This window comes from Nicotiana tabacum, chromosome 8 (genome assembly GCF_000715075.1).
Source record: "Nicotiana tabacum cultivar K326 chromosome 8, ASM71507v2, whole genome shotgun sequence".
In the NCBI taxonomy this organism is placed as follows: Eukaryota; Viridiplantae; Streptophyta; class Magnoliopsida; order Solanales; family Solanaceae; genus Nicotiana; species Nicotiana tabacum.
The window spans coordinates 5,178,180-5,189,725 of NC_134087.1; the positions used below are offsets into that span (position 1 = coordinate 5,178,180).

The 11,546-nt window shown below is 35.4% G+C and overlaps 1 protein-coding gene across 2 annotated transcripts; it reads right to left on the reverse strand.

Moving 5' to 3' along the window:
• Positions 1–5,025: 5,025 nt before the first annotated feature.
• On the reverse strand, positions 5,026–9,308 carry LOC107818626 (protein indeterminate-domain 7). Of its 2 annotated transcripts, XM_016644668.2 has the most exons (5): positions 8,691–9,303; positions 7,616–8,018; positions 6,384–6,829; positions 5,681–5,872; positions 5,026–5,590 (listed from the first exon to the last, which is right to left on the reverse strand). In XM_016644668.2, the coding sequence occupies exons 1-5, from the start codon at positions 8,908–8,910 to the stop codon at positions 5,271–5,273; spliced, it is 1,581 nt and encodes a 526-aa protein (XP_016500154.2). In that variant the 5' UTR covers positions 8,911–9,303; the 3' UTR covers positions 5,026–5,270. The 2 variants fall into 2 exon arrangements, with proteins under 2 accessions (XP_016500154.2, XP_016500153.2); XM_016644667.2 differs by having other exon boundaries at positions 5,026–5,872; positions 8,691–9,308.
• Between the last annotated feature and the right edge of the window lie 2,238 nt (positions 9,309–11,546).

Consider the following 11,546-nt stretch of genomic DNA (forward strand, 5'->3'; position numbering starts at 1 on the left):
TTGTTTCTTTTGGAGTGATTGTCGCGTAAAACAAAAATCACGTGCTCACATCCACGAAGATAACATCACGGCTTCTCACAACCTTCTTCTCAATTGGATCATATAGCCTGTAACCAAACTCATCAAGGCCATAACCAATGAAGATGCACTGCCTTATCTTGGCAGTTAATTTTGACCTCTCATCTTTAGGCACATGTACAAAAGCTTTGCAACCAAACACTTTCAAGTGGTCATAGGAAACATCCTTGCCATACCAAACTTTGTTTGGAATATCACTTTGCAAAGCAATCGCAGGGGATAGATTAATAACATGTGCGGCGGTCAACAAAGCCTCACCCCAAAAGGAATTCGACAATTTTGCTTCAGAAAGCAAACATCTGACTTTTTCCATCAAGGTTCTGTTCATCCTTTCTGCTAAACCATTAAGCTGAGGAGTCTTAGGAGGAGTCTTCTAGTGTCTAATACCTTGTTCCTTACAGTATTCGTCAAACGGTCCACAATATTCACCACCGTTATCAGTACGAATACACTTCAGCTTTTTCCAGTTTCTCTTTCAACTGAAACCTGAAACTGCTTAAAGACACCCAACACTTGGTCTTTAGTCTTTAAGATGTAGACCCAAAGTTTCCTTGAGCAGTCATCAATAAAGGTAGCAAAATAAAGTGCACCACCCAAAGTTCGTGTCTTCATTGGATCACATAAGTCTGAATGCACCAACTCAAGCAACTCTGTCTTTCTTGAAGGAGGATGAGACTGGAAAGAAACTCTTTTTTATTTTCCAGCCAAGCAGTGCTCACATTTTTCTAATTTTACACTTTCAAAATTTGACAACAATTTCTTCTTGACCAGAACATTTAGTCCTTTCTCGCTAATGTGGCTAAGCCTCTTATGCCATAACGTTGAAGAGTTATGGCTCTCAACGATATTCACCATATCAACACAGGTAGATGCCGTAGTCCAGTATAGACCACGATGATTTTCCCCACGAGCCACAATCATGGAGCCCTTAGTGAGCTTCCACTTTCCAGCACCATTGGTACTGACATATCCCTCATCATCCAAAACACCAACAGAGATCAAGTGCAAACGAACATCAGGTGCATGTTTTACATTGTTTAAAACTAGTTTAGTTCCAATACTAGTTTCCAAACAAATCGTTCCAACACCAGCCACCCTAGATATAGTCTCATTACCCATACTCAAAGTTCCAAAGTCACCCTGAGTATAGGATGAGAAAAATTCCTTCCTTGATGTCACATGAGATGCGACACCACTGTCCACAACCCAGCTTGACTCATCACAAGTAATATTTATCAGATCCGTACCAAAGACTGTAATAATATCTTCTGTAGTGACGGTGGCCACATGATTGCCATCTTCTTTCTTTTCTTCCTTGTCTCTATTCTCTCATTTCAAAATCCGGCAGAACTTCTTTGTGTGCCCTTTCTTCCCGCAATGATAGCACTCAATATCTTTAAGTCTGCTTCTGGATTTGCTTCTATTATGTTCTCTATTTTGAGAACCCTGATTCTTGCTTCTTCCCGTGGAGTTAGTCATCAAGACATCTGATGAGGAGGAACCCTGAGATTTTCTTCTCATCTCTTCATTTAGAAGGCTGCTCTTGGAAAGATCCATAGAGATCACACCATCCGGAGCAGAATTTGATAATGAAGTTTTAAGAATTTCTCAAGAATCTGGTAGGGAACCAAGTAGAAACAAGCCTTGAATTTCTTCATCAAATTTAATGCCCATAGCAGATAACTGGTTCATGATCCCCTGAAAATTATTCAGATGATCTGTCATCGGAACCATCGTGGTATTTTAAACCCAACATCTGCTTTATCAGAAACATCTTGTTGTTTCCAGTTTTCCGAGCATACAAACTTTCAAGGTGCTCCCATAGGGTCCGAGCATGTGTCTCCCCAGAAATATGGTTCAAAATATTATCGTCAACCCACTGTCTAATAAAGCCGCAAACCTGCCTGTGTAACAGATTCCATTCTTCATCTGATTTATTATCAGGCTTTATAGTGGCGAAGACAGGTTGATGAAAATTCTTGACATAGAGCAAATCTTTCATTTTGCCCTTCCAAATGGCATAATTTGTGCCACTCAAAGTAACCATTCTACTAGTGTTGACTTCCATCGTTTATCACAAATATAAATACTATTTATTAAGAGACCAAAGTAATTCTTTTCTGATGTGGAAGTTCAGACTGTGCTGCAATCACAGAGCATACTCAGACAGAACCTTGGCTCTGATACCACTTGTTGGGAATAAACCCCGTAAAAATAGTATTCACGGTATTAGTGATAAACGCAGAATACTAAGTTATGGTTAAATCAGCAAGAATAGAAATGCAACAATAATGACACCAAGTTTTTACGTGGAAACTCTTCTTAATAAGGGAAAAAACCACGGCCAAGAAGAGCAACTGATATCACTATAGCGAGGAATTTTACACTGTGTAGTAACGAGTAAAAATAATCCTAAGACCACTACACCCTCAAAAAAAATAAACACTCTTTTGCTTTTTTCACCTCACTACAATATCTCTCACACTCTATTTTTCTTTACAAACTATTTTCTTATAGTTATGGAATACCTTGCTCTCTCTTTTCTCTCTTTGTTGGTGTGTAGAAATAAGAGTTAAAGCTCTCCTTTTATAGCCAAAACCTCACTCTCTAAAGCCTACAATATTTGACAATTTGCACACCCTTTTCACAATTTCAACAAGGTTGGCTACCAAACCAAACCAAGTCAATAAAATTGGCTACCAAATCATATCAATTCAACAAGGTTGGCTATCAAACCAAACCAAGTCAACAAAATTGGCTACCAAATCATTTGAATGAGATGGATATCATATCAAAAACTTATGTACATTATTTTTTTGTTGTCTGCTCCACCATTGATTTAGGATGCATAGAGTGTTTCTTTCCGTGGTCTGGAATCCTAGTGGAGTGGACATAGTGTTCCATACCTTCTTTGATGTATTGCTATTTGCAAAAACATGGTCCATAGTTTCATTTTCTGGCACCCTGCAACAATAACATCTAGAAATAATGTTAGTACTAAAATTTAGAACAATGTCATCTAGTGGTAACCTGCCTTTCAAGAGTCTCCATGTTGCAAAGGAGGTACATGCTTATTCCAGATTTTGGCTAGTTGAGGTTATTTCTCTTTTTTTTTTCCTCAGAAGTTGATAGGTAGAGGAGCATGTAAATGATCCTTGAGGGTTGGGGGTCCAGATGGCTTGATCTTGGATTTGATTACGACCAATCTTGATTTTCATAATCTCATCTAAAACTCTCTGTGGCATAGTGTCTTGGAGAAGCTCAATGTTCCAGCCATGGTTGTCCCTGTTAGCTCTAGTTTGTTCCCTCTTTCTTGCCTCAACCTTGCACCTTTCAAAATCACGGCCCTACAATTTACATGTTTTAGAGAAGGCTGGAACTCCCTCGTATTCTAATTTTTCCCTTCAACCCTGATGTATCTCCTTCAATACATACGAAGACAGAATCTAGGAGAGGTTTCATCAAATCCACTTCAACCCTAACTTTAGCCATGTGTGGTCTGGTTCTCGCAATAGGGGATATGTCCTCCTTCATTAGAGTGCCAATTTATTCTAATACTTGTCTTAAATAGTCCCATTTAAACATATGGAAAGGTAATTCTGATAATAGAACCCATATAGGGGCCAATGACATTTCTTCATTTGGGTCGAAATCGGGGGACCATTTGAACATTTGCATTAAAGCTCCAGTAATTCCCATGAATCGTTGTAAATAGGCAGTGTTGAAGTCTGTTTCATTGTTAAACTCAATGAAAACATGTCTATAATCATAAGCCTCAATTCTTACCTTTCCTTTCGGAGGAATTTGCTCTATGAATTCTGCCCTAATAGTTTCAATTTTGGGTCCGCCCATTGTGAATTTTCCGACCAGTGTCCATTTGCAATCCTAAGCCATTACCCCATAGTAGTCGGAGGCTTTGAAGACAACTGTCGGTTTGCCGTTGTGGGTCATTTGTCTTGCAACCACTGTGTTGGTGGTGGTTGTATTGCAAGAGCTGGAAGTTCCAATAACAGCAGTAGAGTAAGAAGTTTTTGGGTCAGGTGGTGTTCGTACCCACCGGTGGCCTTGTGCCTGTGGGGGGGTCTTTTGGTTGAGTGATACGCGCCGGTTGGCCGGCCGGAGATAGTTCCATAAAGGGAACGCATGAAGTCATGCAGATGGTTCAACAAGATTTGACTAAGAACAAAAGGGGTTCGGCTTGTAATGTGGTTGCTAAAGAAAAGGTCTACATGCTCAAAAGGGTTGACTACGGATAATATTAACATTGGTAGGAAAATAGGCTAAATGGTCAATCAAAGAATGCCTATATCACTTCTCAAGCGTACAAAACTTAATCATTTCGCTTAGATTCACATACGGGGCAAGTTCTAGACTAAGAAGGATGACACAGAGTACATCAAAATCTCACCTCACACAATGCACATGACTCACTCAGAACGGCTCAAACCCAACTCCCAAGTTAAAACAACTAGCACAGTCATCATAAAATTGAAGCACACGAAAATTAATCACAAGAGTCGAAAGATGAGTCTTGGTGTCAAAATAAACTCTCGTGTATTTTCAAGACATGTAATTACAAAGATCATGAATGAAATACTTAATTCAAATGCTCCATCCCTAATCTCCGATATAAAACATCTCAAAATACATAGATACTAAAGTTCTCCCAATTCCATTATCAGTTCAAAAAGAAAAAAAAACCTTTTTGTTTCTTTTGACTTTAAACCCTCAATAAAACTGTCTAAGAAATCCATCTCAGGAAAAGTCCAAAACTTTTTAAAATTTCAACCTACAAGAAAAAAAAACTACTACCCGATTCAAAGAGTTATCTCTTGAAAAAGAACCGTGACCATAAGAAAAATCACGAAGGATTATTTCTACCTAATTATTATTTTTTTCAACATGCATCAACAATAAACGTAACTCAATCATAAAAAGAAATCAAAATCGTACCAACAAGAATTAATCTTTCTCCTCGGAGTTGCTTCAAAGTTCATGCACTTTTGTGTACAATTTATCACTGTCCAGACCAACTGGTAACAACAAAATAGCTAGGGTTCTGGGTTTCCATTCCACACCCAGGTATATATCTCCCATTATTTTGCGAAACAAGAAATACGGAGAAACACAGCACTTCCGGAAAAAGAAAGGTAAAATGTCATTTGCAAAATAAATAGTAATAACATTCTAAGCTAACTTTGCCATGTTTTATGATTTTGAAACTGATCATGTTCACTACTAGAAGTAGTAGTATTAACTAGACCAGCTATATTGAAAATATCGTTGTGAGAAAGAGGTCTTAGACCCAAGAAATCCTTTGTCATAATATCGTCATTAATGCCACTGGTTGTTTCTGAGAGTGTAGTTCCGTTGAAGTCATTATCTTTCTTTGAATTCAAACTGCCAAACCCACCAAATGCATCTTCAAACGTTGACCCTTCAAACCCAGTAGCATTAGTAAAAGAAAAAGATGGTACTGTAGCTGCAGCAGCTTTATTCCCATATGAGTTGCCTAAGGTATTGATAATTAGGCCAGTATTATTTGTCAGCTCAAATTCACGTGAAGACAAATTCAGTCCAAACTGATCAGTTTGTTTGTTACCTACAGCTGCTGCAGAATCAGTAGTAACAGACACGTGAGTTTGGTGGGGTAATTGTCTCAGCAGAATGGCAGCTGGGTCTGTATTGTGTGCAGGAGATGATGCAGAGACAGAATTTGCTTTGTTACTCATTGTAGCACTCAACTCAGCTGCTTTCTGCAGCAATGCAGTCGCAGAAATGTGTGGGGAGACCGCTGCTTGAATACATAATTAAATAAATAAAAGTGTGTAATTATCAAATATATAAATTATGAATTGGATACTAAATAAAAGTGTACTCTAACTTGTAAATTTGGATGAATTTATCACACTGAAACACAACTCAACATGATAAAAAAAATTCCACGGGTTTGGTCCATAAAAAAGAATCAAACCTACACATGAGAACGTTTATAGTGCCCTTTGAAAGAATTGAACTTTAAACAAAAAAAAATTATTTAACCATTTCTTTGTGTACTTGAATCGAATATTTTGACTACCAACTTAGATTTAGAATACTAATATATCACATAAAATCCCCAGTTATTTTTATCTCTTTTTTAGAATTCAAAAATAGTAAGCGATTCCATGAGGGATTTCTGAAGTAAATTATTTATCTTATTATGTTACTTATTATTTGTGTCGACATAATATAAATAAGTAATCAAAAAATATGATCTCTCGAACAATATAAACATTTAGATGAGATATCAAACAGTTGATTACCTCCAAAATTAGGGTTTGGGTTCTCATGGAAATCAGTTGACGTCAAATCTTGGTGGCTCTGCGTGTATTCTTGATTTAACCTAGTGGCTTGAAATACTGATGAGCTAAAGTCAGCAGGCACTGATGAGGGTGGACCAGGACCAGCTCCAACAAATGGTTGGCAAGACATTAGCCATTGAGGAATTTCAGTATTATGTCTTAGATGATTGAAATCATAATTTGGCTGCTCCTTTTTCATAGAAAATGCCGCAGCAGCTGTGAATTCATGGCTGTTATTAACATACTGGGGCGTTTGAAACTGGAGCTGATTCATATGAGATGTTGAAGTACTACCAGCTGCTTGGGATGAGAAACTAATTATTGGATTTCCTCCAGTTATTGCTGATCTTGCACTCTCCACAGCTAAAGTATCGCAGAAAGCTCTGTGTGTGATAAAACTATCCCGTCTGAAATAATAAACAAGAAAAGAGGATGATAAAAATTTAAGTGCTAAATAGCTAAAAAAAAAAACACTGATAGTCGGAGGCGGAGACATGATTTCAAGTTTATGGGTTCGCGATTCTAATCGTTTTAAGCTACTAAGTTCTAAATTAATGATTTATATATATTGAATGAATTTTATAATACATATAAATACATGGTTCAAACCAAAGCTACTGATTTCAACCGAACCCGCTCGGAACACTCTAGCTCCGCCCCTGATCCTATTTGTCACCAAAAAACACAAACTTTCATACTCCTAATAACATGGGCTAATGACCAATAGTTGGTGTTATTAGTTTTGTCCCCTTATGGGAATGAGTGGAAATATGATACTGATATATTATACTATGATTAATCATTCCACAGAATAATCCACCACAATAATCCATTATCACTTTACTCACCAAGGCTAGGCACTTAGACCCCAAATAATAAATAAAAAAAAAAAAGAATTACAAACGGTAGAAAGAAAAGAGACTAATTAGGTTTATAGTTGAGTGGTAACTAATTTGTTATTCTTAATTAGAGGTTTTGAATTCGAACCCGAAATATGAAGTCGCCTTTTGGTACGTAGCACTTTAATTAGCCCAAATATGCAATTTTGTGGGGCGAATCCAAATTTAATCAGTCCAATGCATGTACCATACATCAAATAATAATAAATAAATAAAAAGTAGAAAGAAAAGATGAACTCGTGTTCATACTTCTGTAGCAAAATATAATTATGTTTATTTTTATTGGTTAATTACCTTGAAAAAAGAGTACCACATTCACATCTGTATTCTCTAGTGCCACAAGTTTTGGAGTGAGCTTTGCAATCAGATTGAACAGCATAACGCTTTGAACATTTCTCACATTTCCATTTTTTTTCACCATGCTTTCTGCTAAAGTGTTTCTTGATTCCAGTTAAGTCACCTAATGCCCTAGATGCGTCATCATGGTGTACACAACTGGGCTCTGGACAAACATAAACCTTCTTTTTTATTACTTCTTTATTTGTTCTTTGCTTTAGTTTCCATGGCAAATTGTGCCCTCTTCTATGGAGTTGCAGATTCTGATCTCTTTTAAACCCTTTGTTGCAGATTTCACAAAAGAATCTATTGGTTGCTAGTAGTGTCTTTGGTGACAAAGCTATCACTTCTGCTTCAGGATCTGTTCCAAAAAAAATGACGACTTTGTGTTGAGATAATTGTAGATTATAAGAAGGTAACACAGTTCAACATAGAAATCTTGAGTTTAAATGGACTTTGTCTAGCTCGTTAAACTTTTACGATAACAACGGTGAAAGTTAGTGTGTATGCAGATCTTATAATTATACCATTCAAAGAGTTTGAACGTCAAAACAAATTGAATGTAAAAAACAAATCAAGTTTTAATTTCATAAAGAGTGATAAGACCTGGATAACAGAGGCGGATCTAGGATTTTTTTACATGAGTGCAGTATAAACAAAAAGGAGGAAAAAAATATATTAAGTGAAAATTATTAAAGAGCAGCCCGGTGCACTAAACTCCCGCTATGCGGGGAGTCCGAGGAAAGGCTGGAGCATAAGTATCTATTGTATGTAGGCATTTCTGCAAGAGGCTGTTTCCACGGTTCAAACCCGTGACATCCTAGTGACATGACAACAACTTTACCAGTTACACCAAGTACTCTTTAAAATTGATCACTATTCTTCTTGGTAAATAACTTGACCTTTAATCAAGTACACTATTCAACAGTTAATATTATACTAATTTTAGAAAATATACAATTAAAATGTCTAATTTTGAGGAGGGACTATAGGTTCACGTGCCCCATAATCTCCCCTATATATCCGCCCCTACCTGGATTGCCAGCTTGGTTTCTCTTTTTCTTGATTTGTTGTTGTTGTGGATTTTGATTCTGGGAAATGAAAAAGCTTCCAGTAGTAGTATCATTCATGTTGGAAGAAGCTGATATACTTGCTTGATCACCAGATGCTGAAGTTAAATTGGACATGTTTTCCTCCACTATATGAACATGTTGTTGTGTTTGTTGAATATTATTCATCAAACCTTTCATCATCCAGCTAGCTAAGACTTTTTGCTTAAAACTAAAACAAAGAAGTAGAGTTTGAGAGGATATATGTATGCTAGATCTAAAGACCAAAACAAACCTAAAAAGACAATCTATTTTCTACGTAACCGAAAACTTGCTTTCTTTAAGGGGAGTGAAACAAAGTCTCTCCTCGAGGGATAAACTGCTCGTTTTCAATATAGAACTGGATAATAAAAAACAGTGGTTCTTTTTCTTTTGGAAATCGAGCGAGATGATATGGTGAAATGGATACTAGAGAAAAGATTAGAGAGAGAGAGGTGTGGATGAGAAGAGGATATCAACTCAGCAATCCTCTCTCTCTCCACAAGATGGAATTAGACCACTCCAGCGAGCTATTGCTAAGTCTGACGTGCAATTTCTGTCTTTTCTATTGTTCTCTTCCCTACCAATAAATATCTCATAATTCTTTATCCTATAGTACTATTTTGCCTTTCAACAATATATTATTTAAAAAGAAAAGAACTTTTGCCTAATTGCACCAACTTTTTCATTCACTCAAAAAGTAGCTCAAAAAAATCAACATATAGATCTAAAAAGAGAGTTTGATTTGTATTTGAAGAGTATTGAAAGAGACGGAAAGACAGAGAAGAAAGGAGAGATGGAGACTTTGAATTGCATATATAGTATAATATTATCATTCATTGGTACTAGTAGACCCCTCTCTTATATTCATTTCGTCTCATATTTAACGGTCGTAATTACTAAAAATAGTTATTTTAAATTATTTGTTATTTTTTAAGTTCAAGACAAAAATTAATTATTTTTTTTCTTTTTTACCTTTAGTAATAATTATTTTTGAAGATGGAGATAATACATAAATAGAATAAATAATCAATAAAGAAAGATTATATTTTAAGATATTAATAAGGGTAGAATAGTCTAATCCATTTCCTAATTAATACTTCCTCCGGTCCAAAATAAGTTATTTATTTTAGTTGTTTTCACACAGATTAAGAAATCTAACTTTTAACATTAATTAGCAATAAAATAGACCATATTAACCTTTATTATTTCTTCATATAAATACTCCTAACACATTCTCCAACACTATTTACTCCAAGGGCAATGTAGGAAAAAAATAATTAATTCATTCTTGAAATCTGGAAAAATTACTTATTTTGGACCACAAAAAAAAGACCAAAAAATGACTTATTTTGGATCGAAGGGAATATTTCTTAATGAGTGTGTAAAAGAAAAATTCGACACATAATATAAGACGGAAGGAGTACTAATTAAGTGCAACTTTATCTATTTACCATGACATGATTGAGTCATTGATTAATTCCCTAACAGACATGCATGGTCCCCTCAAAGTTACTCCTTCAGTCGCAATTTATGTGAAGGTGCACAAGAAATTTAAAAAAAAAAAAACTTTTCAAATTTGTGGTATAAAACAAATTATAAAAATTTGCGTCTCATTAAGAATAAAAAAAAATTAAAAAGTTGAATTATTATAAATATAAAAATATTATTCTTTGGGAACTGACTACAAAAAAGAGTGTCTGCATCAATTGGGAGGTAAGGAGTACTATTTAAATTATCCTTCTTTTATCATTCAACCATATAATTCCCTTTCCTTTCATTTCATTTTCGTATCATTCAACCTAAACTATTTTTTTAAAACAAAATCCCGTTCTGAAATTTCTGACTATTGTGCACTCCTTTCTATATTTAATGGTGAAAGAGAGATGATTTTTACGAAACTTTCCCAGCTGGGTTAAAAGGGAGAAACGCCAGCTAGCTAAGTGAGTAGAGACGTAAAATTATAAGTTTCTATAATAACATCATGCATGTCTTCTTCTAGATTTCAAATCAATGAGACAACGGTCTGATGCACTAAGTTTTCGCTATACGCAGGGTTCGACGAAAAACTGGACTACAAGAGTCTATATTACGCAGAGACTGTTTCTACGCAATTTCATATCAATACGGGAATATATATAGTTATTCACTTTCAGAACTTTGATGATCAAATTGACTTTACCACATGATTTCAATCCTAGTTTCTCAACAAAAAAAAAAGGACAAGAATAAGTTTTGCTACTACATCTTGTTACTAAACGTGATTAATATGCCACAAATTGTCACTTTAAAGCTTTTCCTGTAATTTTCTGTTCAACCCTGCAATAAAAGTGTTGTTGATAAACAATCTGATCAAACTATTGTCTTTTATTGACTTCTCTAATTGCAATAGAAACCCTATTTTTTTATAAGGAATATCCTTTTCATACAATAGATAATTAACTGCAATAGCACTTTTTGAGTTTTTCATGATTATCTTTTCAAGAGCCAACAAAAGAAAAAAAGATGTGGCGGCTAAATATGGAAAAACAGTATCTGCATTGACCAAGTCATGAGCAATAAATCCATCATACTACAAAATGTAAAAGCAGTGGCAAATGTGTATGGGCAACATATATTATACAAATGCACAAGGTAAAACGGTAAATATGTACATACGATCAATTTGAGTGAGTGTACTGTATATATATGAGATATGTGCGAGAGAGATTGTCTAATATCATGTGGTGTTATAGCATGTTTAGCCAAGCTTCTAAAATCTACTTATTTTGAAAAGCGTTTTTAAAAAAATATTTTTGGTA

Excerpts from the sequence above, each read along its gene's own strand:
- LOC107818626 (XM_016644667.2), bottom strand. The coding sequence starts at position 8,910 with ATGATGAAAGGTTTGATGAATAATATTCAACAAACACAACAACATGTT. Across the intron at positions 6,830-7,615 it reads TGTGGTACTCTTTTTTCAAG|ACGGGATAGTTTTATCACAC; the intron begins GTAATTAACCAA and ends TTATTATTTCAG. Across the intron at positions 5,873-6,383 it reads CCCAAACCCTAATTTTGGAG|CGGTCTCCCCACACATTTCT; the intron begins GTAATCAACTGT and ends GTATTCAAGCAG.